The 27,935-nt window shown below is 40.2% G+C and overlaps 3 protein-coding genes across 7 annotated transcripts; 2 read left to right on the top strand and 1 right to left on the bottom strand.

Annotated features, from left to right (window-relative positions):
* Positions 1–22: 22 nt before the first annotated feature.
* boka (BCL2 family apoptosis regulator BOK a) lies at positions 23–13,868 on the top strand. 4 transcript variants are annotated; one of them, XM_032572851.1, is made up of 5 exons: positions 23–298; positions 499–853; positions 5,027–5,155; positions 9,001–9,263; positions 9,294–12,079. In XM_032572851.1, the coding sequence occupies exons 2-4, from the start codon at positions 640–642 to the stop codon at positions 9,243–9,245; spliced, it is 588 nt and encodes a 195-aa protein (XP_032428742.1). In that variant the 5' UTR covers positions 23–298; positions 499–639; the 3' UTR covers positions 9,246–9,263; positions 9,294–12,079. The 4 variants fall into 4 exon arrangements, with proteins under 4 accessions (XP_032428742.1, XP_032428743.1, XP_032428740.1 ...); XM_032572852.1 differs by lacking the exon at positions 9,294–12,079 and adding an exon at positions 12,373–12,481 and having other exon boundaries at positions 33–298; positions 9,001–9,164; XM_032572849.1 differs by lacking the exon at positions 9,294–12,079 and adding an exon at positions 12,482–13,868 and having other exon boundaries at positions 52–298; positions 9,001–9,164.
* Positions 13,869–15,273: 1,405 nt separating this feature from the next.
* atg4b (autophagy related 4B, cysteine peptidase) lies at positions 15,274–24,142 on the top strand. The gene is made up of 13 exons (XM_032572845.1): positions 15,274–15,401; positions 18,054–18,155; positions 18,255–18,326; positions 18,404–18,502; positions 19,030–19,131; positions 19,213–19,285; positions 20,328–20,407; positions 20,727–20,914; positions 21,443–21,521; positions 21,696–21,841; positions 21,915–21,971; positions 23,211–23,304; positions 23,404–24,142. The coding sequence occupies exons 1-13, from the start codon at positions 15,392–15,394 to the stop codon at positions 23,475–23,477; spliced, it is 1,176 nt and encodes a 391-aa protein (XP_032428736.1). The 5' UTR covers positions 15,274–15,391; the 3' UTR covers positions 23,478–24,142.
* On the bottom strand, positions 23,436–26,793 carry dtymk (deoxythymidylate kinase (thymidylate kinase)). Of its 2 annotated transcripts, XM_032572848.1 has the most exons (6): positions 26,543–26,793; positions 26,325–26,433; positions 25,124–25,214; positions 24,841–25,038; positions 24,606–24,726; positions 23,436–23,831 (listed from the first exon to the last, which is right to left on the bottom strand). In XM_032572848.1, exons 1-5 carry the CDS (start codon positions 26,670–26,672, stop codon positions 24,616–24,618), a joined length of 639 nt encoding a protein of 212 aa, XP_032428739.1. In that variant the 5' UTR covers positions 26,673–26,793; the 3' UTR covers positions 23,436–23,831; positions 24,606–24,615. The 2 variants fall into 2 exon arrangements, with proteins under 2 accessions (XP_032428739.1, XP_032428738.1); XM_032572847.1 differs by lacking the exon at positions 23,436–23,831 and having other exon boundaries at positions 24,489–24,726.
* Positions 26,794–27,935: the final 1,142 nt, after the last annotated feature.

The following is a 27,935-nucleotide window of genomic DNA, read 5'->3' as shown; positions in this document are numbered from 1 at the left end:
CGTGGGTGTGTGTGTGTGTGGAGGTGCCGATGGGCGGGGCTTATAGTTGCTGCCTATCTCCGCCTTTGGACTCCACAATAAGTGCCCTTAGAAGGAAAGCCCGTCAGTCTGCGAACAGGGGAGCATTTATTTATTTATTAATTTTAAGGCTCAGACTGACTCCAGCTCCTCCAGCTTAACAACAACAACAGCTCCGTTATTAGATTCACTTCTCTGCTACAAGATTTTTATTTATTTATCATTATTCTTTGCGTAATACCGTTGGACTCCGTATTTTATATATATTTTTTCTTTTTAGGTAAGTGCAGCTTGTTTTAATTTTAGAACGCCTTCATTGATTAATTCAGAACTTTTCCCCTGCTGTTAATTTTTTCTGTTTCTTTTTCCAGCTCTTCATCATTTCTTATCCCCTCTATAAACTTTGATTGGTTGGGACAGTAGCTCTGAGCTTTATCCGGGCTATCAACCCACAACCTAATCCGTGTGTTTGTTCTGCAGGATAATCTCCGCAAGTCTGTATCTGATAATAGCAGCAGGAGATCCGCGGTGCGGTGGAGGGTGAGAGCGGGGAGAGGGGGGCGTTGATCTGCTGAAGCCGCGCAGGGAGCGGCGGCGGCGGCTGCTGCGACGCTCGGGGACATGGAGATGCTGCGGCGCTCCTCCGTGTTTGCGGCCGAGGTGTTCGACCGGTCGCCCACCGACAAGGAGCTGGTGTCCCAGGCTAAAGCGCTGTGCAGGGACTACATCCACTCCAGGCTGAACCGCGCCGGGATCGGCTGGTCCAGACCTGAGCAGGGAGTGGCGGCGTCCGGAGGAAAGCTGGCGGAGGTGTCCCTGGTGGTTCAGTGGCTGGGTGAGTCCGTCATGCTTCCTGCAGAAGTTTTGGTCGGGATCCATCTGGGATCCTCTGCAGAAATCCAACTGATGGAACTGGAATTAATATGGTACATTGCATTTGTGCTATAAAAATTAGATTAAAAGAGGGAGAAAAACGTCACCGAGTTGCTTAGGACAACTTTTCACAACAAACTTTCACTCTGGAAGAAAACTATATTAAAACTTTAAATAGACGTGTGGAGAAATTAAAAAAAAAAAAAAAAGCAAGAGGAAAAAGATGAACTCTAATCTCAGTTGTCTGGAAAAGAGGGATTAGAAGAAAAGATGGCCAACAAAGCTGAATCCCATGTTTGTATACCCCTATAGCATGTCCTTCCAGAAACGTATATTGTCATGTTTATGAAGTTCACATGTCAGCAACACACTATAAGAAAGAATAAAAATATCATGCCAAATGTGCCTCACTAGTAAAAAAAAATTCTAAAGGATTTTATTCTTTGATAATGGATTGCCTATTTATTAGCAAATAGGCTGTTTTTAATTTAGCAGAAGCTACAAAGTCTTCAAAGAATAATGAACAACTGCTAGTGATATTAACCACGTTAAAGTTATGTTTGTATGTAAAATATGCTACCTGACAGAACATTTACATTTGTCTGAGGCTCTCTCATGTCTTTTTGTCCAAGTGTTTACCTAAAAAAATCTCCTCCCGCATTAAAGTTATGAGGCCATTCTCCTTACTCCATGTGTTAATTTATTTTTTAAAACTTTGACAATGTACAACACAAATTAACCACTGACTGAATACCAGGCTGTAGCTACAAATGCTTCTTTCCGAAACATTAATATTAAAATTCATCATGTAGCAACGCAAAACATGACTTTGAAAAAAAAAAGTCAAATAGACCAATCACATCTAAACGCACAAACACTCAATTATTTTAAGCCTGTGTTATGTGAACAAACTCGATTGGAGGAGCTTCTGCTTTGCCATATTTCCAGAAATCCGCGCGGCTGGCGATTTGCTCCGAAGTTGCGACGTAAGAAAACGCTGATTGAAACGCAACAGGAGGAGCTCAGAGGTAGAATATGATTCAGTTTTCTGATGTGAAATCGTGTTCACCATTTGCACCAGGTGAGGCGTCGTTTCGGGGTGCTCTGAGCGGCGGTCGCCCATTCGAGCTCCCCGATTGGTCCTCTGTCTGACCTCATCTCACCTGCCAAAGAAACAAAACAAACAAAAAAAAAAAAAAAAAAAATGCTTTCCCCCTCCACACCGATCGTTTGTTATTCTCTGCTGGGTTGCCAGGTGGAGCTCACATGTTTTCACCTCAGACACTTTTGGACCAGAGAGACAAAAGTCACAAGACGAGGGACTTGTAATGAATTCCCCTAAATTCACACTAATTGTTCTAAAAATAAAGTCCAGTTTAAGTTAATAAAAGCTAAAAATGACCACAGATGGATAAGAAGATCTTTTAAAAACTGTATAAAAATGATTGTTTTGGAACTTCACTTGACTGTTGTCCAATAAGAGGGAAGGGGGGAGGGGATCGATGAGCCTCAACTCAGCCACACAGCACCAGGAGTGGTTTGGATGGGAATATATTCCAGTGGATTAAAGCTGCATCTTGGTTGCTGGTGATGTTTTGTTTTTTTTTCCTGCCTTAGATCTGTACGCTGAATCAATCTGCGTCTTTTCAACTGTTATTTCTTGGATTGGGAATGTTTAAAGCGTACGATCTCTGTTAGTGGCGGTAAAGTCTGTCTATTTAGATGAGAATTATGAGTTATTTTGAGCATCCAGTAACGTATTCCACATTTTTATTAGTTAGATCATGGAGACAAAACGCAGATTACAATGTTGTTGTTGTTTTTTAAATACTAATCGTTCATGTTGCGTTCCCCTTTTCAAAACATCAACAAAAAAAAAAGCCGACATCGGCGTAGGCAGGTCTGGTGAATAAAGTGAAGTGGAATCCAGTTGTGTTCGAGTCACATTTCAGAGGAACTCCTTGAGTTTCCAGTGAAACCTCTTCAGGGGAATCTCTCTCTTAACGAACGGGATTATGCAATTCTTTCTCCTCAGGAGTAATTTCCCAATGCAGAAAAAAACACAGTAGACCAGGTTGTTTCTGGTTAAGGTATTGCTTTACGTTTTGTGGTTATGACTCCATCTCCGTTTTAGGATAGGAAATTCACTTGAAGCCGTGTGTGTGTGTGTGTGGGTGTGTGTGTGAATCATGTTTAGTGCTGGAAACTTGACCTCAGATTTTGATAGAAAACTTCGACCTCCTTTAAAAATCTTCACCTTTCTGCGTTGGAGATGAGTACCGCCCTGAAATCTGTAACCTCGGGCCTCTCGGCAGGATAAGTAATACGGCGAACAGATAAACGGCGAGAAAATCCACACTGATTTGCCGCGTTTTGAAGTCGATAATTAACCGAGCTGAGTCCCGGCGCCCTTCCTGGATCGGTCACATGTTCTGTGGCTGCCGCTCACCTGAGCGTCTGATCATTCAGACTGACGGTCCAGGCGGCTCATCCTGCAGCTGCGCGGATGTCTTAGTCAGTCCTTCACCTGAATCTGCCTTTAAAGCAGGTAGACTGGATGGGCAGGTCTGGCTGCTGCTGCAATCCCCTGAACAAACTGCACTTACCTGGAATACATTTCAATTCCCCATTTTGCAAAACCATTTACTTTTTTTTTTATCCCACAGAACAGTGTGCTGTGGTTAGTTTTTCTGTTTCTTCTACATTTTGTGTGATAAAGTATTTGATCACGATGAAATCTCGCTTCCTAAAGAACGCCTCTGGCGACAACCGATTGGGCAACTGATCACTGATGTGTTTTTCCGCTTTATTCACCTGTTTTTAGCTAAATTCCTCCTGTAACAGTGTTTACTTGTTTTCTGTGAGGCAAAGAAATCCCATCGATTTCAGGAAAATTTGGCATCAATAAAATGATGCGGTTCGCCAAGAGGATCAGGACAAACAGCAATGGCTATGTTTTATACCAAGCTGAGTTGGTATAAAAATCAAACAGGCCTGTGACAGAGTCATTTCTACGGAGCTAAATTGGGGCCATAAAGTTTGTTCAAAAGGAAAGAAATTGGAACTGAAAGAAGTTTCAAAACTGAAAAAAAGAGATTTGAAACTGGAGAAAAAGAGAAAAGAAATCCGTTTCAATTTTTTTTTTCTCTGGAACAAACTTTATGGATCCAATTTAGCTCCATACATTTCTGCTCTCAGGCCAGCCAGATAAAACTTTGGAGCCGTAAATGTTTTTGAAACAAGACAACTTCACAACTTTCCCAATTTTGCTGTCTTCCTTAACAACAAAAATTGTATCCTTTTTTTTCTGATTTTAAAATAAACATAAAATTTAGTAAAAAGCGGATGAATCTGTTCTGCTTATTTGTGGAAAAGAAAGCAAACAGATTCTACATAATTTCCAAAAAAACTAATCTAAAACCCCACTACTGGTACTCTTAGTGTTACTCTTTGTAAAAATTCAATGCAAATATTGCAAAACCAAAATGGTGAAAACCTGCATTTCTTATTACATCTATGTATAAAGACATTAGTTAGTTCTTTATCATTTTTAGAGCTTGCTGCCTCAATTGCTAAAAGTGACCTTGAGGCAGATTTACAACGAGCCCACTTCCTCCAGTTAGCATCATGCTAGCACCTACAGTACAGCCTATGCTATCGCTATCGCTATAGTCAGCACCAAGAGAAATAAGAAGTAAGGAAAAAATCCATCCTCCGGCTGTCAGACAAGTTGTTCGGTTAAGGGTTAAACTGTGTGTTTCGAGTTCATACATATAGAGCTACTATCATGTGACTGCTGAAGAGAGATGCTAGCATAGTTTCACTTTCCCTTTCTCATTTTACAAACCACAAATATTCCCACAAAAAGCAGATTGAAAAGTTTTAGCAGAGCTGCAACTCAAATGCTGCAGAATTTATATATATATATATATATATATATATATATATATATATCTCAAAAGCCACTTGACCACCATTGCATTTGCTCATGCTAGCTGTTCAGCTCCAGTAGTTTCTTTGCTTTCGTGCACGTTTTAAAAAACTAATCTACATATGTTGTGAAATCCAACCTTACCTGTGTGTTAGGCGGTGAGAGGATGGACCGACTGAACTCAGATTGCTCTGTTCCGACCAGGTGACGAGTTGGAGTACCTCCGTCCCAACGTTTACCGCAACGTGGCCCGGCAGCTGAACATCACGGTGGCGGTGGAGGGCGTGGTGTCCGACGCCTTCATGGCTGTCGCTGCGGACATCTTCTCAACAGGTGGGTCGTCCTTTTGCTGCACAGTGAGTTTTACTGGGATTTTATGCAGTAGACCAACTTAAAGTAGTGCATAATTGTGGAGCCAAAGAATTACGTCTTGTTAGGATGTCCTACTTAAAGTTCCAACCCTAAAATTCAATTAAGAAATGGCAGTATGACTTCAATATTGATGATGAGCTGATAATGAGCAAAAAATAAATAGGGATGCATGACATGTCGGTATCGGCTGATTTTAGTTATTTTTTTAAACATATCAGTATTGGTCCGATCAATAGAATTGGTTTAATATTAATGACCGTGTTTATATTTGTGAATGTATTTATGGGGGAGGGGGATTGACAATGTGATATTACCAATCCCCCTCTGTTATGGCCCATATTGGTTATCGGCCATAACAGCTGTATTGGTATCGGACATTGATATCGGCTCAAAGTCTGGAATCGGGGCATCCCTAAAAAAACAAAATTCTAATTAAGCTATAAGAGCTGTATAACAGATCTTCAGGTGTGAATACAGAACAAAGCTGGTTCCACAAAGTTTTCACTTTGGGTGGCTGAATATGGATCCATGCCACATTTTTCAAACCATGCATCTTTTTTCACTTCCACCTCTCTATTTTACATCATTTTGGGTTCGCTTGTCGCAAAATCGCAATAAGACGCACTGAACTTCGCCGGCAGGCGGATGTCAAAGCGATAATGGTGAAGAGATGTTTCTCCATTTAGAGAAGCTCCTTTTGGAAGGGAGGAAGCTCAGAGTTTCAGGCAAACACAATGAAGATACCGAGCAAATGGGGAACTCTTTCTACTTCTCTTATTGTGTATTTTTGAGTAGTTGTAAAACGGATTCACAACTTTCACTGAGCAAAACAAAACCCACTTGAAAGTTAGAGCATTACTTTTCATCTGAACCCAGGATTCCCTGTTATTAAGAGGAATTTTGGCCACCCCGACCCCCCTCTCTCTCTCTTTTATCCCCTGCCAGGAAAGGAATTTCAGTGGAAAAGCTTCGGCCCATATTAGGGTAAAACGCTATCAGACACTGTGATTGTTACAGACAGTTTGGACCCCACTCAAGAAGCTCAGGCATGGGTCTCAGCTGGCTTCTTTTCCTCTGGGAGTATAACAAAGAGATGAGCTGCAAAAGGTTATCTGGACTGGACCAGGTTAGTCTGGTCCAATTTGAGATTAGCTGCATTTACTCAAGAATGCTCTAATGGTCAGGATAAGTGATGATCGAATTCCATTCAGTGCATAATCGATGGCCCAGTCCTCCCATGAACGCACAGCGAACGTGCAGCAAATGGGCTCAGACGAGTCACTGTGTCGAGAGGAAGTCCTGAGCAGCTGGAGATCACGACCGCAACTGCCTCATCCGCGAGAGTTTGGTCTCAAACGTCACGCTGCGCTTTGTTTAGCAGAGATTAAAAAAAAAAAACAGACTTATCTGGGAGGGGTGAGGGGGGAATCCTTCATAAAACTTGCCAAGTCATTCCTTCTTAGTTCCTGTCTGTCTGCTGTGAGCTTGACTCAAAGATATCTGCACCGCTATAAGCATCCTTCCTCGTTGTTTTGACCCTAAAAAAAACATTTTCAGTTTTAGCCTCACTCTCACTGATTCTCATAAGGGAATTAATGGAATAAACAAATGAAATGGTGCCACCTGTAAGCGTTAGCATTTAGCTGGTTAGCGCCATGCTGAAGTGCACGAGGAGCTAGCTAGAGAAGCTGCTCCAGCTCGAGGAAAGCTTGGAGAGAAGCTGCGGTTCCTCTTTTGAGTTTGTCAACGCGTAGTTGCTCTGTAAAGCTGCGTTCCAGTTAAGTGGGAAGTGGGAACTCGGGGCTAACAGCGTTTTATAGTAAACATGGCGACGCCCGTAAACACTGTTAGCATCTCTAACAGACATCATTTTAAGCTTTACTTTCACTAAGCAAACGCGGCTTTTAATTGGTTGAGTTTAGAGCTACAGGCGCTACATGTAACATTGCCAAGTCTTGCATGTGCATCTCGTAAAATAAACAATGTTGCCACCAAAGCTTACTACTGTTGATGCTAGGAGCGGCCATATTGAAACATGAAGTCCATTTTACAAGTCGTAGCTGGGGGCAGTTAGAGTTGCTCTCGGTTCCAGTTGATTTTTTTTCCCCGACTTCCCAGTCAGAATTTCCCAGTTCCAAGTACAACTAGAACGCAGAGTAAAACCGTTTCTGTTTATAATAGGAATCGTGTTTTTATAGCTGAGAATAGACTAACTTGTTCAATTTTCTTCAATGCAGTCTAAAGTAAAGAAGCAAACTGGCTGACTTCCTTTCAACAAGGAAAATGTGAAAACCTTTTGATGTTTTGGATGTACAATGATACACTTTCCTTTCCTACAGAAAAAGACATTTATTTGTTCATATTTCATGTTTATTGTTGGGCAGGAAACAGATTCTCCAAACGTTTGTGATGAAGTTTTTAAAAAATGTGTTTTTGTTTTGTTTTTTTTAGCACACAAGTACTCTTCAGTTGATGCTTTTGGCCCGTGTTGCAAAAGGTTTGGACACCCCTGGTGTAGAATGCTCTCATCCACATTTTTAGCATTCGAGATTAGAAATGATCATGTGTCTTACAAACTCCTTTTAAACCCAGAAATGGCTAAAATCCCAAGCAGGAAAGACATCAGTAGTAATGTTAGAGAAGTTCTTTTCTTTCTGGAAGGAACACAACACCGTAACTTAGGCCATTTTGACAGATGAGATCAGTGTGAAGATATTTTGCCACAATGCAAAAACCATAACGCAGTTTTGTTACAAACAACTCAAAACAAGCTATCGAGCAAGACAGCTTGTCTCGCAGCCACATGATCTATGCACCTTTCCAACAACTCAGTTGACGATTCCCTTCTAGGGTTTCTAGAGTCAAATGTGAGGTCATTTGTCTTTTAGCTTAAGCTTGGCCTAAACTGTGTCCTCCAGCAGAATGATAATAGTCCCCAGCACAGTGCAGCTAATGAACAATGACAGTAATGTTGTACTGAGAACTTAAGAGAGCTGCGCAGGAAGAAATGCCCACAAACCTCAATAAACTGAAGCAACGTTTAAAGGAAGTTCCGGTCGAAATTCTCCCACAAAGATGTGAGGAACCGATAGAGACGTGTAGAAAACAACCACTTCAGTAAAAGTCAGCAACACACACAAAAAAATGTATTGCAAAAGGAAAGAAAAAAAGATATGAAACATAAATGTGACTCGTCACGTTAAATAAGACGTAATGCCTCACTTGGACCTCTTTCATCATTGGTTAGCTTGAAAAACAAAATGATCAACTCCGGAGAGTTTCTTCAAAACTCTCCAGATGTCAACTGGTGTTAGAAAGTCCAGATCCCACCAATAAAGAGAAACGCGATCTGCTTTTAGGAGCTTCTAGAGACGGCAGGGACAGACTGTGGATAGAGCTGCGGCTCCTTTTGGTTGTCTTGGATATATAAACACCACAGAAGTAGTCTGAAGCTTTGACTGTAAATGGCGTGGCGGCCATTTACACCGCTCTGATAAAAGGATCTGCTTCTCTAATGTAGCGAGACTTTCTGTCCGCATGCTGCCATTAATTTCTGTGTTGGGATGCTTTTGCCTCTGTACCACAGCGGGAAAATCGGAAAAAGACCCATTTTTGCGGGTCTGAACCTCGGCAGAACCCTCACGCTGTTGTGTTTCGGCTTCCAACCTTAAATGATCGTCATCGCTCAACATGTTTGCACATTAGAGTGTGGCCCTTCAAGGGATCGTTCAGTGCAGTTTGCTCTGAGCTCTAACTCATGTGTCTGTGTGTGCGTGTGTGTGCGGGCATGTGTGTGTGCGGCTCAGGAGTGACGTGGGGGAAAGTGGTTTCCTTGTACGCCGTGGCGGGAGCCCTGGCAGTGGACTGTGTGCGCCATGGTCATCCGGCCATGGTTCACACCATCGTGGACTGCATGGGGGAGTTTGTCCGCAAGAGTCTGACCCCGTGGTTGAAGAAAAGAGGAGGATGGGTAAGGAAGACACTCACCCATTTCGAGAGATGCACCGATCACAATTTAGTAAAGCTTCGATCTGCCAACACTGATTTCTGAGTTTAAAAAAAAAAAGAGCAGCTCTTTTCCTAAAGAGCTGCTTTTACCAGAATTCAAAATATTAAGTGGTTAATTAATTAATTCGTTCAGGCTTAACATCAGGAGAACTGACAGATTGTGTCTCCATCATGATTTGTATGAATTGGTGGGACTCAGTAGCCAGAAACTGAACATATTTTTCCATTAAAGTTGACTGTAGAAGCAGAAGACGTAAGAATCTCAGTGGAAACTTTAGCATCTTTTGGTTGTTTTCAGACTGAGTAGTATCTAAGAAGATAACTTAAAATCAGTGATTTTTATTTATTCTTTTATTTTTGGTTAAACAAATCCCATGCATGGAGGCCCCAACTTGCACCTTACGGGACCTAAAGGATCTACAGCCAACATCTTGTGGCCAAATTTGGCTTCAGGAGTCTAATTCAGTCAATACTTTAGCAGCAAATGAAGGAGATATATTCTATAAGGCAGGTGGTCATAATGTTATGTCTAATTAGCGTTTATAGGGAGGCATTGGGAATGTCACTTTATGTGTGAGAGAACACTCATTGTAAAATGGAAGAAAGACTAAATGCTTTCTGACCTCACATTGTAAACTGTTTAGCAACCAGTATTAGCGATTTAGCTAGACTAGCACAGCTAGCACCACTACAGCTCTGTTCATTCCTTTCCTTTAGATCTCTGCCTTAATCTAGCATGTGCCAATAGTTTCCTTTCAAATATCATCATACACCTATGTACTTTCTCTGACTTTCTTTTTTTTTTCTTCTAACACCTCAGACACTGGCATTGTTTAACTTTGAGTCTCATTTAAAAGCAGCTTTTACAACAAAGAGTCTTGCTGTATTGGCGCCAGGTATGTTGTGTTTACAGTCTGTACTGACCTGAAAATGACCAAGCTCTGGTCCGAAGCCAGACCAGTCTCCTCATCCAAAATGCTTAATGTTAAGGTCTTTGGCAATCTGGATTGTTTTAAGCTCGACACAATGTGTGGTTCATCACCAAAATATGCTGGGAATGTTGAAAGAAAATTCTTTTCTGAAGACTTATGATCCCATTCTTCATTATTGGGAGGGTAACCTGATGTAGGCTGCATCCTGTAGATCTTGCTGTTCCTTTGACTGTTTTCTTTTATGTACCAAATAACTTTGCACCAGGCTTCTGCTGCCCATCTGTGTGCAGAACTGTTTGTCCTTTCATGTCTTTCTTGGGAAAGAAGTGGTTTCTCTGCTGCTCTTTTGCTACAAGGCCATTCCCCAAAAAGTCTACACCTCAAAGTGCTTGCAGTTGCACCCCCACCCAAACACTAGCAACACTGTTGCTAGCAATTTCTATTTGATCTAATACTCTGATCTCCAGAATGTCCTGAACCACCAGCAGCTTTGTTTCGCTGGTTACGTTCTTATTTAATGTCGTTTCCATCTGGAACCATTCACGCTGATTCTGCCGCAAACCTCCTCTTTGCTCCGCTGCTTCTGGGTATTCTCGTTGATAATGAGCTAACATCTGCAGCTGATTGATCAAAACCTATGGATAACTTTTACACAGACGAAATTACAGAGGAAATGAAAGACGCAAGTATAAATCCTAGCTTTTGCATCGTACGTCTTGAATCGTGGGAAAGTGGATTCACAAGAAGTTCCTTCTTTAGATAAACATAAGGTAGAGGGAATAGTCCCGTTTGTTTCAGTGCGTTTCAGTGTTCCAGCAACAGAGTTGGACACGGCGGGCGAAGAGCGACCGACGACGTGCCTCTGTCTGCATTTGCTGGAAAGGCGGCTGTTTGCTCAGAACCATGGCTCGCATGCCTGCGGTGTTTTGAGGAGAAGTGGAGTGTGACAAAATGATGAGCGCCGTATTGTGCCTCTGACCTCACAAGCTCAAAAGAGGGGAGCGACCTGTTTTTGAGCGGAGCGCCAAACCAGACCCAGAAAGTTTTCCACAGAGAGGCGGGCAGGCGGAGGGGGATCTGAGGAGGGAGACGTGTTTAGTGTCAGGGCTGATGCTGCGCCGTGCTGCCTGGGGTATGTCACTCTCTGTCAAACTAGTTCTGTAAGCTCCCTTGGTAGAGCAGTTGTAAGCATTTAACTTTTTCCACATTTTGTCATTAAGACTGTATGTGATAGACCAACATTAGGAAGAGCATTACTGAAAATTCATTAAAAAAGAGAGCTAAAAGTGAGGGATGTGGCACACGTTTTCAGAGTTTTGTAAGAGAACATTAGTGAGCAAACGGCATCATTACCTTACTTTGCTTTGGTCTAATGCGGTTTTTCAAAGTGGAGGCCGCCAGGGGGCGCTGTGGTGGCTTCAATAAGTTGGAGGGAAGATGAGGCGGGGCGGAATGCAATAATAATAATAAACAACCTGAATCCCGTCATTTTTTTTCAATCTTACGTTTTTCATCATGATTTTTGTTTTGTTCTTCAATCTTTTTCATAAAATCTCATTTAAAATAATAGATCTAAACTCTATTTCTGATGCTCATTTTCTGATTGGCTGCCTGTCAAAGTCATCAAGCTGCTTTGCACCCCCAGCTAGCGTAGCCAGCAAGAAATGGAAAAGTTTCTGACAAGACAAAGACCAAAGGAACCGTACATCAGCTCCATAGCCATAAAAACCGTGGGAATAAATTAAAAATTGATGTCAATATTAAATATTACATATCTTCTTATAATAAAAAGAGGGGATTGTGATGAAAAGGTGTATTTTCTGGTAGTAAAGTCATAAGATATTATCTGATAATACCATTTTTCGCCACAGAACTCAGGCATCTAAAATCAGACAGTATGAGGCAGCATTTATGCTAAGTGAATGTATTATTGAATAATTTATTTTAAAAAAAACCCTGGATGTTTCTTGTTTGCATTGATTTTTAGCACTGCATGTAGGTATTGCAAGTTGGGTCAGAGGTTAATGCTCTTTGGGGGGGTGGAAGGACATGACATGGAAAAGCTTGTCATGTTGTCTAACATGCAAATTTCCAGTATACAAACTGAAGTTTATGGTTCGAATGTTGGGTGAAAAGTTTTCCAAAGCATTGTGACCAGCCAGAGCTGACGATTTTGCTTCAAGTCAGTGTCCTGTCCGTTATGCCATGTAAAGTTCTAAATTATTTTCATCCCGACAGAGCTGGCTGATCCTCCTCGCTGACGTTTGATGTGAATCCCGTCTGTGCCGCCTGCCTCTGTCCACGTCCTCCTCCAAAACGTCTCTTAAAGATCTCTGTCTCCCTGCAGGCGGACATCACGAAGTGCGTGGTGAACACCGGCCCCACCCTGTACTCCCACTGGCTGGTGTCCGCTGCCTTTGCGTTCGGACATTACCTGAAGGCCGTGGTGTTGTACCTTCTCAGAGAGAAGTGAAAAGACTCTGCCAGCGCCACCAGAGCCTCCGCCGTGTGGGACCAACGTTTACACTGTTTTGCACTGAGCCTCGGTCGACGGGCCGCTGATCTCCTGTCTATTTATTGTTGGCGCTGCTTGTGTTAGGGCACGCTTTTTTAAATTGAGATTACGCAATCACACTTTGGAACTCTTTTTAAAAAAATTATTATTATGTTTTTTTAGAAAAACTTTTTTTTTTCTCAAGCTGCTGCACTGTATGTATTCCTGTATGGGGGATTTGCATGCCACCTTGTGGTAATTAAGGGCAAATGCATCACATCGATGAATAACCAAGACATTTATTTATTTGAACAAGAGTGTGGAGAAAATTATTAGAGAGGTTAAAGTTCAAAACATTGAAATGATTGTTTTGGGAAAGCAGTTCAAAAATGTATTTTGCCATGAAGTACAAAGGTAAACTAAAGAGTGCCTTGCAAAAGTATTCACACCCGTTAAGAGTAAAAAATGTTTTTATGTCACAACCACGCAGTGTAACTTATTTCACTTAAATTTTAGGGGATAAACCAAAGCCAGATATCGTTTATGTTTTAAATAGCTACCTTTATTCTTGACCGCTGTTTTCCTTAATGCTTTTTCACTAATTATCTCTATCAGAGGCCTTCAGCTGAGTTTATACCGAGATGAAATTACACACAAAGGTGGACTCTATTTGCTAATTAGGTGAAATTTGAAGGTAGCTGATTGAATTTAAAAAGTGGGTGGAAAATAAAATGCAAAACACTTTTTTTTGTTGTTAATAAAGCATGTGTAAATTTCCTTCCATTTCAAAAACATCAACGATGTTGGGTTTGTCTACCACTTATAATCCCAGTAAAATACCATAAGGTTAGCAGATGTTAGAAATTCCAAGGAGGTTCAATACTTTTGCAACGCACTGATTCACATGGGAAATTTTACATTACTTTCTCACGACTCTTATTTTTCTGCTGCTTTTCAGTTTTAAAAAAAAAATGTATATCAACGAACAAAGAAATTATTTAAGAAAGATTAAAGATGAGTTCCTAGTGAGGTGTTTCCGAGCAGGTTTCCCTCCATCTCTATGGTTACCACTACTGTTGCTGCACTGTAAAAGGAGCTGTTAAGTGATGATACACATGCAGTCTGTAAATACATTTTATTCCATGAATAATTTCACTGCTGTGTGTAGCATTAAGCAACCTATTAAATAAATGTTTGTCAGAACTGTAAATAGCAATAAATGGTATAAAATTAGTTTTTACATTTGTTGCAAATGACTTTATTCTTTGCAGTTTAATGTAGAAATGAGGATATTTTAGATTTTTCTTACTCTTCACTATGCAAAAGTAACTACAATTTTGTATTAATACTTTTTTTAATGTTTACTCCACACAACTATTTTGCTCTGATCAGTTTGCTCTGTTTTAAAGATGTATTAGTAGGTATTTATATTCAGAAACTGTTTTTAGCTTCAGATCTGTGGTTGATGCACAAATTTTAGACATGATCACGCTCATCGAAGGCTCATCTCCTTCCATATCATTGCAATATTTGGATATTCTAATGACATTTTTGCTTGTAGATAGTAGTTTTACCCACATTGTCTAGGAAATGTAGCTCAGGATGAACCAGACTTGCAGAGATCCAGAGTTTTTCAGATTTTTCAGTGAGTTTGAGGTATCTGTGATACATCCACAGGTGTTTCTCTAATTAACATGGATGCGAATTGGCCTATCAGAAGCTTGCCAAGTCATTGCGTCATCATTTGGTCATTCTGTTTTTGTTTATAGTAATGTCAGTGCATGTCAGGTAAGAAATCTCTTGGAATATTCTGCCATTAAGAAAATGGAACATATTTTGGGAATGGAAACTGACCTAAACCATGAAATATTTCCTGTAATGTGAGAAATATGCAATTTCTTTATTTTATTATTATTATTTTACGGTGTTTGTCAACATTTGGTTTCAGTTATTTTAACTACCATTGCTAAAAGCTTTATTTTCATTTTCACTATGTCTCTACTCCACTGGGCAACACACCAGCATGGTTGTCATTGCCATCAGGGTCTTGGGTACGAATCTCAGCTTGGAGACTTTCTGCATTGAGTTTGCAGGTTCTCTTCCCTGCGTGGGTTTTCTCCTGGTACTCCGGCTTCCTCCCACAGGCTAAAAATATGCGCCACATGGTAATTTGTCTCTAAATTTCTCTTAAGAATGAGTGCAAGTGCTTTAAAGCTATACAGTAAATAAAAAAAGAAAACATTCTGAGGCGTTTGTTGTTCCAAAAACAAACAATTTAATCATGATTTATTGGGTTTTAGGCCAACAGACATCTTCCTGCTTGTCCTAATTCCCTACAACTTTAAATTCCATTAAAATATTCTTTTTAATGAATATTAAAAAAGCATTGTTATGGAAAACGACCAATAAAATAACTTTTTTGTGGACGAAAAAGTCTTCATATCTTAGTAGCTTGACTCCCACAAAGTGGGCTACTGTTACAATATTCAGATGACACATGAGTAACTTCTCCGTTACTTCATACTTTTGTGTCCGTGACTGAACTTACACATTCAGGCCGTTAGAGGGCGTTCGCCCACTTTTTTCCCCCTAAACGCCCCAATGTGTTCAGCAGAGAACGCTGATTTGCCCTTGACGGTTTTTATTGGATGCTGGGGGAAGTGTCCCGCCTCCTTTGGAATTCCGCAGTGGTACTTTACTCCCATTGGTCCAGCAGGTCTGAGTACAGAGAACAACAAACAAGATAGGGTGAAGATCGTCGGGATGGATGCAGGTAGGCAATATTTTATAGAAAATCAGTGTTATTTTTCTTTCACTAACAGCCCGTAATAGCATTAGAAGTACTCTCGATATTATCATCATATATGTGGATATATTTCTCTTTTTGCCATGTCATTACTGGGAAAGCTAGCCGAGCTGTAATGCTTTGTAGCCTCGGTGACGTTAGCCAGCTAAAGTGATGACTAAAGCTAACTCACGTTAGCCTACTGTCACTGGTAAATTAGCTGTAAATTTTCGCGTTGACAGCTTGCTGCGTCGCTTTATAAACTCTAGTCACGACGCTTGTTGTCAACTGTATCAATGTTATGTGTTGCTGTAAAGTTTCCTTCTTAATAAGTTACTCTACTTTCTTTTGTTTGGCCGCTTACGTAGACACAGTGTTACGCCCAAGGCGAGCATCTCAGTTGATGCGCCAACGTCTCAGCAGGTATTTTGTTACAATTAGGAAAAATGCTAAAGGCTAGTCTGACTCTTGGTTTCATTTCCCCCTCTTGTGACCACTAATAGCCTCGAATCTCCCACGGACAGAGCTGCTTTACCTCCATATCGCGTTCTTTACCAACAAAAACCTTCAAAACTTTATGGGAGTTCATTTCCAAGTCAACAGCTATGATTTATTTTTAACAGACTGTGCTACCAAAGTTAGGCTCCTCTTTAAAGATACTGTTCAGTGATGGCTGGTTTGTACTTGTTAATGTACACTGACATTAAAAAAAATGCGGTTGGGTGATGAGGCATGGTTTTCCTCTGTGGTTTCATGAAATGCACAGTTTTTTTTCAGCCTGCTGAAGAATCCAACCAATTCTGCTCTGATTTCAGTTTGATGACATCACGAAAGGCAGCAATAAGCTTTGTGGCAGATAAGCAGATTTTGATAGTTTAAAGCATTAAGGTTGCCTTTGAATCACTCCTTACATGTTTAAGGCAGAGTTTGCCCCCGATGACCCATCTTAGAGGTCATTTGATTTCCTGTTTCATTCAGTTGGTTTCTGTATTTAAGAGCCTGATTCTGCTTGAAATTACCTGATTCACAATATATAATATAGTATAATATATTTACCCTGGCGTAGGTTGTACTGCATGGTGGACATCACGAGCCTGTCGGCATGGTGATCACTTTCCTTACGGTATCTGGGAAATCTTCGCTAAAATTTCCTCAAAATCCTTCATACGACTTGGATTTTCATTTTCTAAATTAACTAGGAGCGCACCGATCCATTTCTGTCCACTTCCGATACCGATATCTGATGCTTAGTATCAGCCTGATACCGATCTGATACAAAAAACCAGCTGAAATTATTTTCAATGATTTTTTTTAAAAACACAGACATAAATGTACTGATTGATAAATGTGTTTGATAAATCTTAACCAGTACATTACACCAATAGCTTCACAAGTTTGGTCAAACATGTAAAAACAACTTTAATTTGTTCAGTCGTTACAATTAGGAGTAGAACAACCAAAGGGAAATAAATGATAAAACTGAAAATGACAAGAGCAATATGTTGACTACCTTGGTCAAACATGTAAAAAATAAACTGCAACAAACCTTTTTTCAAACGGCTCAGAAAATGTAATGAGGAATTCTAAATATAATGTAAGATAAATAACAAAGCGTGACGTCACTCGGAGCACAAAACAGAGTGAGACTGAGTAGATCTGCCCTCATCGATTGTACACATTGTCACTGATAGCCGATCTGTGATTTCTTTCAGTATTAGGACTGATGCAGATATTAATATTGGATCGGTGTATCTCTAAAATCTAAGGAAGGATTGGATTTAAATATTCAAATTAAAGTAAAAAAAAAAAAACACTGGAAAGTTGAAACCCATCTGATCGTTGGTCTTACTTGATGTCACAGGAGTCATGTGTTGATGGAAGCTTGCATTTGAGAGGTCAGGATTGATCTTGTTCAAATAATAACTTACAAGACAGCAAAAGGAAGAAAAATAAATACTTTTTACATGTTTAATGGGTGATGAAAACTAAATCCAGTTTGACTTTAAAGAAACCGCTAGTTGGTGGCTTTAAGACCTACCAACTCGAAGTCAACTTTGACTTTTTGGCCCGCTCCAGGTTGTGATAAGTCTGCAAACACAGATAATGATAGACATGTCCACTAAGTCAGATATGCTTCAACTTGTATGTTATTTTTATCTGTTGTTGTTTGCTTTTGACCTTCAAGCTAATTTTAAATGTACTATTCACATTTGTTGTCATTAGTATTAATGGAAACATGAATTATGAAGCCATATTAATGAATTTACTCTCTCAGTTGGATCAGCGAAGTGGAGCTAAATCAATAAACAGAACCGTGTTTGACTTTAGACTCTCTGACATGTTTTCAATTTGAAATTAATTGTGAGAGTCTGAAAGTGGACTACATCCTGGTTTGTTGCTGCATATTTAATGTAAGCCCTATTAATTCAAAGATGTAGACGTTTTTTTTGTTGTTTTTTTTTTTTTACTTAAAGCTTACAGTGTAAAAATAAACATCCTGGAAGTTACCGGGGTTCTGATCAGGCAAGCTAATGGACACACCATTTAACTTCCTGCCTCATATCGTCCAGCAGCCTAATGCACAGCACATTAACAGTTTCATTATAACTGTCTTCTTTTTGTTTGCTTGTTTGTTTGTAGCTACATTGACATACGACACACTTCGCTTTGGAGAGTTTGAAGATTTTCCCGAGACCTCGGAGCCCGTGTGGATCTTGGGGAAAGAATACAATGCGCTTACAGGTGGAACTTTGTCCGTAGTTTGCTCCTCCTGTCATTTTTCTGTCACTAAAATCAGACCAGCAAGTGTGTGTTTTTATTTTTATTTTTTTTCGAATGTAGAGAAAGACGAGATTCTGTCCGACGTCACGTCACGGCTGTGGTTCACGTACAGAAAAAACTTCCCGCCCATCGGTGAGTTGGCAGAATGTTGAACTCCATCTCCTCTCAGTTATGCTTCTACTGACCACTAGAGGGCAATTGTGTTCCAGGAGGCACCGGGCCGACATCGGACACGGGATGGGGATGCATGTTGCGGTGCGGCCAGATGATTCTCGGAGAGGCCTTGATGTGCAGACACTTAGGCAGAGGTGAGGCACAATTGTCACACAGCAAGTAGGAAGCAGTTTATTGTTGCGTAGGGATGCACTGATACCGATATCTGATGTTCAGTATCACCCAAAACAGATAAAATACAGAAGATCAGGGCAGACTTGATTTGAGTTCTTTCTTTTTTCTTTTTTTTTTTTGAAAACATAAAATGTACAAAGTTACAAATTCATTTGATAACTCTGCACCAGGGCAGCACTTTTAAAGGCACCATTAGCTTCACAAGTTTGGTCAAACATGTAAAAACAACTTTAATTTGTTCAGTCTGTGCAATTATGAGCATAAAAGTCGATGTAAAATAATAATAAACTGAACAACAAAAACAACAGGTGGACTCTCTTGATCAAACGTGTAAAAAATAGACTGCATCGAACTGTCTTTCAGATGATTCATCAAGTGACGTTTTTAAGTTCAAATGTAACGTAAAATAAATAATAAAACTGGCAGCACTGTACCAAGCAGAGCTTGCTGGGGGGCAGACGTGATAACTGGTGCTTTTTGTTTTCAGACTGGAGATGGGCCAGAGAGCAGAAACAAAAAGAAGAGTACATCAGTATTCTCAACGCCTTCATCGACAAAAAAGACAGCTATTATTCCATCCATCAAATCGGTGAGTAGCGATAGTCGGACGCCTCCGACCAGATCGAGAATGCGCTCATCAAATCGTTTTCCTTGTTCCTGAATGCTGCAGCCCAGATGGGCGTCGGAGAGGGGAAGCCCATTGGACAGTGGTATGGGCCTAACACGGTCGCCCAAGTTCTGAAGTGAGTACTGGTACCTATCTTTATCAGGGGGTCCTTAAAAGGTGTTAGATTCATATATCTAAAATTAAGTCCTTAAAGTGTCTTAAATTCGTTATAAAAACAAAAAGTAAGTTGACCTTCCATATGTCAATCACACGTCTTAAATTTTGTCATGGCAGAACTATTTAATCTCATATTTTGTGTCTTTTTTTTTTCTGTTTTTTGCTCATGTGACTTTTCTGTCAGGCAAAAGTTTGAATCGCAGGAATCGTGCGATTCCTTATTGCGACTTATGAACTCCATAATTCCCATTCTGATTAATTCTTTTTGAGGTGCAATTTTGTTTACAAAGACTTCATAATCTGTTTTACTCATGTCTTTTTATGTGTGTGGATTTTTATTTCTTTTTTATTTGTTGTTTTTTATTGTTGTATTTTACTAAAGATCTTTTAAATGTCTTCCAGTTCCAGTGTGCAGAGTTTTGTGCAAAATGTACTTTTTAGTTGTTGAAAGGGTGGACTTGTATTAATATGCCAATATTATTACTTGAGAGTGGTTCCAAGACAACGTTATTGTTTCTGACAATAATTTCTGGAACCGTTTATCATCCAGTAAAATTTGTTTCGTAGCAGGCCTAGTTCAGTGACTTACTAGCCGCTAATATACCCCAGCTATCTAGCATGCTTGTTTTTTGCGTCCATCATGGGTAAACGTAATTTTATCGCTGGTTGCCTGGACAACGTTTGTCTCTGCCACTGGCTCCCTTCCCTTGTTAACCCATACGAAGTAACGTACGTTAAAAGGAGTTAAACGATAATCTCTTCAACTTGAGTAAGAATCTGATCATGTCTCTTAGTCAGTCGCACAAAAAGTACCATAAAAAATGTGCAATTTTCACTTCACTCTTACAGAATGTCAGATGTCTCTTTATTTTATTCCCAAGCTCAAGTGCGAGGAGAAAACACAAAAAGCCACAGAATGACATAACATTGTTAAATGGGAGCTCAAAGTTTCTGTTCCGTTTGGAATAGAAACTATAATTTGTGGGGGTTTTTTCTTTCAGGAAGCTGGCTGTGTTTGATACGTGGAGCAGATTAGTTGTACACGTGGCGATGGACAACACTGTGATCATCGAGGAGATCAGTGAGTGCAGCTGTGTGTGTGTTGCAGCTCTGTGTTTCGTCAGCGGAGGCTCTTTAAATAGCACTCCAGTTTAAATACGGTGGACTTTGCTTAGATTGTTTACACAGAACGGCAGCCAGTTTGGGATGTATGTAATGGAGATTAAAACTTTGAAATCCGATGAAAATGATGTATTTACACCAAATCTCACTTTGTCGCTCATATCATACTCGGCGATCTCCATTTTTTTCTGTGTAAAGACTAATTCTGAGTTGAGAATGCAGTAGAGTGAGCACGTAATTTGAGGAATTCTGTCTGTTTCCTGTCGTGTTCCCTGCAGAGCGTCTTTGCATGCCGTGGCTGGACCTAGCAGGTGAAGCGGCAGGAGAGGGGGAGGTGAACGGCTGTCTGGAGGGAGCGTGCGCCCTGGCTGAGGAGGAGACGGCCCTGTGGAGGCCGCTGGTCCTGCTCATTCCTCTCAGGCTGGGCCTGAGTGACATCAACGAGGCCTACATCGAAACGCTCAAGGTTAGAAACCTCCACAGCCAGGAGTTGTACTCCCCGTTACATTACAGGTGTTGCAGGGGGGAAAAAATGCAGGTGATATTTGAAATAAGCTCTGAAATTTTAATTACATTTTGTACTTACTTTTGTTTTCAGATTTATTGTTTATTTTAATTAAAGCTGTACTATGCAACTCTTTTTACATATTTGTTGAAACTGTCACCATTTCGTAGCGGTATGGTATAAGAAATAATCTATGAAAAGATCAAGCTCCTTCGCCTTATCCCAGTGCTAACTTGAAACAACCAATCAGAGCTAGGAGGCGGGTCTTAACGCTGTCAATCACTCTCACATGCTTTATAATAAACTGCCTGAATGAAAGGTTCTTGCCCTAAGAAGTAATCACAGTTAATATATATTTTTAGTAGCTAGTAAATGAGTGAAACTCTTTCAGATTTTTGAATTCCAGTCTCCTTAAAAACTGCAATGCAAAACACTGAGGTAAATTCACCTATAGTCGGGGTGAGACCAACCCTGTTGTCTTCTTCACAGCAATGCTTCATGCTGCCTCAGTCGCTGGGTGTTATTGGGGGGAAACCCAACAGTGCCCATTACTTCATTGGTTATGTCGGTATGTCTGATCTCATGTTTGTATAATAAACTCTCTCAGCTGTAATAATAACAATAATAAAAAGCAGCTTGTACTCATCACATTTTATTTTGTTGATTTATTTATTTTTTAATTCTTTTCCAAACCGTTTCTCAAGAGGCCATTTTGGATGTGAACTCGTCTCTTTGTCTCCAGGGGAGGAGCTCATCTATTTAGACCCACACACCACGCAGCCCGCCGTGGAGCCGTGCGAAGACGGCCAGGTCCCTGATGACACGTACCACTGTCAGCACCCGCCCTGCCGCATGCACATCTGTGAGCTGGACCCATCCATCGCGGCGGTAAGTCTGCAGGGGACGCGTTAGCATCTTTAGCCTTGAGGAGACTCTCCATTTTTCCTTTTTTTTTTTTTAGGGTTTCTTCTGCAAAACGGAGGACGATTTCGACGACTGGTGTATGCGCATACGCAGGGTACGTCTCATTCCTCTGTTTCATAAAGCAAGATTTTGGGTTATGTTTGCTCAAACTTGCTGTAGAAAAGAATGCACTTTATTGAAATTGCTTATTTGTTGAAATACTCAGTGTTAAATATTAGCAAATACAAATATGAAATTTACACAAAAAAAATATATATATATATGTTATATACACTGTATACAGTATATAACATATATATATATATATATATATATACGTAAATGTCAGAAATACACTGAAAAACAGAGAATGGAGTTCCAACTTAAAAAAAAAAGTTAGTTGCATGTAACTAAATTAAGTTTGTCAAACTTAATATATTTACTCTAATAAACCTAATTTGATCACTTTTAGCAGTTGCATCACGTTTTCTCTTTTCCGGTGTAAAAGAGAAAACATCGAAAAGTAGGTAATTCTAAAAGTGGGTCATACTTCTAAAATATATAGAAATATGTTGATCTATGAATGTGTGCAGTCAACTTAGACTTAAAGAGACTTAAAGAGTCTTAATTCAATTAAAAAATGAAAACTTACATTTATTAGACTGTGATCTGTTAAGTGTTTATTTCTGCTAATGCTAATTAAAACTTTGGCTTATAGCAAATAAAAAACCCAAATTCATCATTCTATGGCTCTTACAAAGTCCAAACAGGAAATGTTTGATTATGAATGAAACAAGAAATTGTAATTTTTAGGAGTCTTTCTCGGCAAGTTCTTATGTAAAATCTCTACATGTTTTTAAAAAGTAACTAACTTCACACTGGGCTATCCATCGTTCTTCATTTTCAATACTTATAGAAACCTCATTTCACTTATTTTTTTCTTTTGTAATCGAGTATTGGTTATGTTATAAAATATGAAAAAATTATAGGTACATTTTTTAGCTTTCACAATAAAACATTTTATGTACGGTAATACATATTTCGAAAACGGTGTCTTACGGCCCCAATTTTATTTTGTAGCACCGGGGACAAAAGTGTCAGGTCCCAGTTTTCAGAATTGTTAATCAAACTTGCGTTGCGCTTTTTAGGACCTTCAGAGGTATGGATGTGCTTTTCAGTAGGCAAACATTTCTGGTTTTACAATGCTTTTACTTATCATTCTGGCATTACATTAAAATGTGGAAGTTTTCATTTCTGCTTTTACCAGAAATGATTACTCATAACCCTTACCCAAACATAAATGTTTCAGATTTTTGCCATTTATTGAGATGCATCTGTGTGACATTGCTTCCAGTTGTCCTGCAAGAAAGGAGGCCTACCCATGTTTGAATTAGTAGACAGCCAGCCCGTCCACATGGTCAGCGTCGACACCTTTAACCTTACTCCTGGTAAATCAACTGTATTCTGCTCCTTAATGTATATATATATATATATACACTTTTAAATACCGTAAATTAAGTATTTATTTTCTGAAATTCCTTTCACAGATTTCTCGGACTCGGACAGGCTGGAGCGGTTCTTTGATTCGGAGGACGAGGAGTTTGAAATCTTGTCCCTGTAAGGAACGCAACGAACAATTATTTTACTGTTCTGAACAGTAGGCGGAAGATTCCGGTCTCTTCTCTGGATCCAGAAGAGAAATCCCCGAGGGGAGGCGGGCATGGGGTGGGGTAGGGAGACGAACATTTGTTAAGAGACCTGTTGAGCCGGTCCAGCTCCAGTGGCGCAGTCCGTGGGCAGTCGACGCAGCGTTCCTTCTCATCAGCCTCCGGACATCCAGACGGCCCGGTGGCAGCTGTAGCAGGAGCTCAGGATCAATTCTGTATGCACATCTCTCACATACGTGTGTTTCCATTCGAGTCTTAACACTTTTGATGTTTATGCTGAAGTGAATCTGGTGCCTTTCCCTGAGTCCCTAAGTAAAAAAAAAAAAAGAAAAAAAAAAGCCGCCATCATGGTTTTATGTGGAGTAGACCCACAGTGGCTCATGACGCCTACGGCTTCCGCAGTTTGTCCACTAATATCTTCAGTCTGTAACAAGCTTGTAACGAAACCAAATTCAGAAAGGCAACTTGTGTTAGCAGCTGACGCAAACGTATCCTTGCCAAGTCTAGAGCATACGCTAGTTTGTTTGAAAATTATTTATTTAATCAAAACAACATGCAGGCAAGGGATGGAGCAAGAGACATGTAAGAGGACTAAAAATAAATCACAACTGTATCTCTTTCTGGTTGTATAAGAAAAAGTTATATTACATCTTTCCTGTTGCTAAGAGGGAAAGTGTGCGGTGTGCAAAAAAGTTATAAGATGGCGTATTAGGGTCGTTGTGTGTATATATGCATATATAAATAAATAAAAAGAGCAAATGTACGGCCAAAAAAACTTTTCGGAAACCTCAAAAATTTCTGAGTTGAAAAAGTAAAAAAAGACATTGCTGGAAATAAACAAAAATCTAATTTCTAGAAAACAATTGGAAACAGTCAAACATTTTCCTGTTTAGGAAATTTTCGGAGTGTCTAAAGTGGAAATATTTCCCACTTTTAAATTTTCTAGAAAGTTTCTGAGACAAATCTAAAAACTTTAGACTTTATTTTCCAGAAAAATTGGAAGTTTTTTCTTTTTAGAAACTTTCTCTACAATGGCCTTTGTATGCTGTCTTATCATTCAGTTGCCATGGCTTCTTCGTGACCTGCTTAGGCTCACTTCCACAGCTCCCCTAGAGGCATGTTCTGGGTTTCGTTGATGGCGTTGAGGCTGTGTGTTCTGATATCGGAGTGAACTCCTTCAACGTTCTGGGAGGCATCAATGATCTAAAAAAGAAAAGAGAGAAAGCATGTGAATTATTTTTCTTTAGTTACATCTCCACATTCAACAACAGAGAGATCCAACCCAAATAACCCAACAACAGCAAATGATCTCCATACCTTCCAGTTGACCGACGGATCCTTCATGAGCTGCTCAAACTTCTCCTGCACCGATTTCTGGAAAGCGCTTGTTTCGTATCGTTCGTTGCCGAACTGACCTCGAAGTGCGGCCTCGGCCGGGTTCAGTTGCAGGAACATCACCAGGTCAGGCTTGGGCAGGCCCACGTCGGGTCGCTTGCACCAGTCCAGGCAGAAGCCCTGCGGACGACAACGACCCCGGCCGCTGCTCTTCAGACACATGGAAACACCAGCAGACAGATGTGGATTTTCAGAGAGCACTGACCGGCTTGGCGCTGGTGAAGGCGACTCCGGAGAAGGCGTATCGGTCCACCACCAGAGTGATGCCCTGATCCAGCTTCTTCTTCATTACAGGTCTGTGTGTTTAACGTAAGATTCATCACAACTGTTACATATATATATATATATGTGCAGTTCAGAGAAAACATATGAGGAATATTTTCCTCTATAGGCTAAAGCTTAACAGTTTACAACAGAAACTAATAGTGAAAGTTGTTTTTTTTTAACAGAATAATGCAAGTGTAGGATCATTTCTCATGTTTCATGTAAAAATTGAAATTTTTCCAGGCTCAAGTTTCAGAGATTAGAAGAAATGAAAGAGAGGGAAGGAATGATATTAGCAATGAACTAAAGAGGGACAAAAAAAAAAGGACAGAATTTTGAATAAAATCGGGTTGTATTCTCCATCAGGGTCCACATAGTCCTGATAAAATAAACAATGCATCACTTATTTCCTGTAGCCTTGCTGGCATTCTCCATGAATAACTGGGTGTGACAATAAGCTTGTAGGCTGCGTTCCAGTTGTGGTCAGAACCAGGAAATACAAACTTCCCAGTCAGAAGAATCAACTAATGCACTGTCCGAAGTTAAATTACAGGGGAATTAGGAGCAACTCCGACTTCCCCCAGTAACAACTTGTAAGGCTAAGTTGACTGGCCATATTGAAACAGTATGGCAACAGTAGTAAGCTGTGGTGGAATTATGCAAACATGTTTCTTTTAAAAGACATATGCAAGAGTGTGTCTACAATTAGTGTTAAATGTAGTGCCTGCAACTCTAAACTGTACAAATTAATTTGTAATTTCAAGATTTACTTATGGAAATCCTGACATTTCCATAAGTTAATTTAGAGGTTTACTTATGGAAAGTAAATCTTGAAATTATCTTAGTAAGAAGTACTGCTAACAATGTCTATATCGGAGTTGCTGTGTTGAAATCCCGACTTCTACTGGAACGCAGCAGTAGCGACTGTGTTGAGGGCAGATTTAATAAAGTTATCTATGCTGACAGTAATGAAAGAAAGTACCCGGTCCGCCATAAAATGGCTTATTATTACATATAAAACGACTGCGTCACGGTGTTTATTATTTAGGTTAGTTTGAACTATTATCCATCCCCAAGAGTGTTACCAGCAGGTTCGAGGAATGTAGCACCGCAGTAAAGTCCAACACAAGCACTAGCCTTACACCAGCTCCCAGCGGTTCGCAGAGAACAGGAGGTGCACCGTGTGGTCCTCCAGGTCACTCTTCTTCTCCAGGTAGGCGCTGATAAGCTGCCCAATGGTTGTGCTCCTGTCTGCAGAAACACAAAGTTCATGTAAAACTCGAGGAGAGGTACCATCTCTGACGAGAGAAGGTGGAGACTAAGGCTACTGTTGAAGGCTAAAGATGCTAACACCCCTCACCGGGAAACCTCATCATCTCCGCCGGACGGCCGCTCTGCTGCAGCGCCTGAACCAGCTTCTTGCACTGTGTCGTCTTCCCGGCTCTGTCCACCCCCTCCAGGACAATGAGGGCGCCTCTTTTAGACGCCATTACTCTGTCGACCGGTTGTCGGGGACGTGGTGAAGTTCATCAACCTGTTTTTCTTTGTAGCGAAATTAACAGCTGCTCTCTCACGATTTACCCGCCATTTACTAACAGACAGGAAAGACGTCCTTTTTTCTGACGTTTTCTTCGTTTCACTGCCACCATCTGGAGCGGCGGGCTCATAGACGTAATATAAGAATTTTATTATGTCTATTGGCGGCCCGTCCTGGAGAGGAGAGGGGCACTGAGTGCTGTCGTTGACTCTGTTACTGAAGACTTGGAAATGACAATGCTTCTTTTGCATTATGAGCTAAACTAAACGGATACTTTTTAAAGTTGTATTTCGAGCTAGAGCATCTAAAGCCGCTCCTCAGGGCCACGAAGCCAGCAGGGGGCGCCCAAGAATGCGTTTTAATAGCAGAAACAGCCCTACAAACTTTACATTAAAACTCAGATTCACTAAGAACCTGAGCGTACTTTTAAACGGCCTCCAATGTTTTCCAAGTTATTCAAATTAAATTATACTCAAGATTATAAAGAATTTGCAAATTCTTTGAAAAAAAAAAAAAAGAATTTAACAAAGGAAAATCTCAAAACTTTCACTGGTATCACAGTTAAAGTTAAATGCTGCTGTTGTGATTTATGAATATTATGCGGCCTGTGCTTGTTGTGATGTCGCATTTCACGCAATGATCAATAACTGAAAAACAATTGAACTACTCCACTATAGAAGGAAATGTTAATCCAGCGGTTTACACTTCTTTATCTCAAGTAGTTTTATTTATTCGTTTAGATATTGTAAAGTAACTAGTCATATTCTGTCATCCAGGGAATTTAAGGAATTCTGTGTTGACTCACTATTAACCAAGCATGTTCTGTTAAACACACTGTGTGCAAAGCAGCAAAGATGGCAATGTAAAAGATGTTGGTGATGCTACGGTGGCTGACATCTGGTGTTTTAAACTGCAAGTGGGCCCCCAAATATAATTCTGCTTTGGTCCCCATCCAAACAGCCTTACTTCTAGAACTGAAGTAATGCATGCTCTCCAGGTTTCATTTTGTTTTGGCGAGTCTATTTGATGTCAAACTAAGTCATTCAATTTGTAGTGGAATTCCTGCTTATTCTACTCTGAATACAAATTGGACTTATGTCTTATTGGTCATGTTGTATTTTATGGCCCAGTCCAGATTTAAATTGTACATACCGGTAAATTAAGTTTATTGATTTGCAGTCATTTTAGAAAAACGTCTCTACAGCATTTTGGTCAT

This window comes from Xiphophorus hellerii, chromosome 9 (assembly GCF_003331165.1).
Source record: "Xiphophorus hellerii strain 12219 chromosome 9, Xiphophorus_hellerii-4.1, whole genome shotgun sequence".
NCBI lineage: Eukaryota > Metazoa > Chordata > Actinopteri > Cyprinodontiformes > Poeciliidae > Xiphophorus > Xiphophorus hellerii.
Note: the sequence above shows the minus strand (reverse complement) of the source record. Positions and strands in the feature narration are given on the sequence as shown.

Bases quoted from the DNA above. Each gene is read 5' to 3' on its own strand.
- boka (XM_032572849.1), top strand. From the start codon at position 640: ATGGAGATGCTGCGGCGCTCCTCCGTGTTTGCGGCCGAGGTGTTCGAC. The intron at 5,156-9,000 runs GTGGGTCGTCCT...TGTGCGGCTCAG, and splicing joins TGCGGACATCTTCTCAACAG to GAGTGACGTGGGGGAAAGTG. The intron at 9,165-12,481 runs GTAAGGAAGACA...GTCTCCCTGCAG, and splicing joins TGAAGAAAAGAGGAGGATGG to GCGGACATCACGAAGTGCGT.
- atg4b (XM_032572845.1), top strand. The intron at 18,156-18,254 runs GTGGAACTTTGT...TTTCGAATGTAG, and splicing joins AGAATACAATGCGCTTACAG to AGAAAGACGAGATTCTGTCC. The intron at 21,972-23,210 runs GTACGTCTCATT...CATTGCTTCCAG, and splicing joins GGTGTATGCGCATACGCAGG to TTGTCCTGCAAGAAAGGAGG.
- dtymk (XM_032572848.1), bottom strand. From the start codon at position 26,672: ATGGCGTCTAAAAGAGGCGCCCTCATTGTCCTGGAGGGGGTGGACAGA. The intron at 25,215-26,324 runs GTAAGGCTAGTG...TTAAACACACAG, and splicing joins GCGAACCGCTGGGAGCTGGT to ACCTGTAATGAAGAAGAAGC. The intron at 24,727-24,840 runs GTATGGAGATCA...TTTCTTTTTTAG, and splicing joins ATCCGTCGGTCAACTGGAAG to ATCATTGATGCCTCCCAGAA.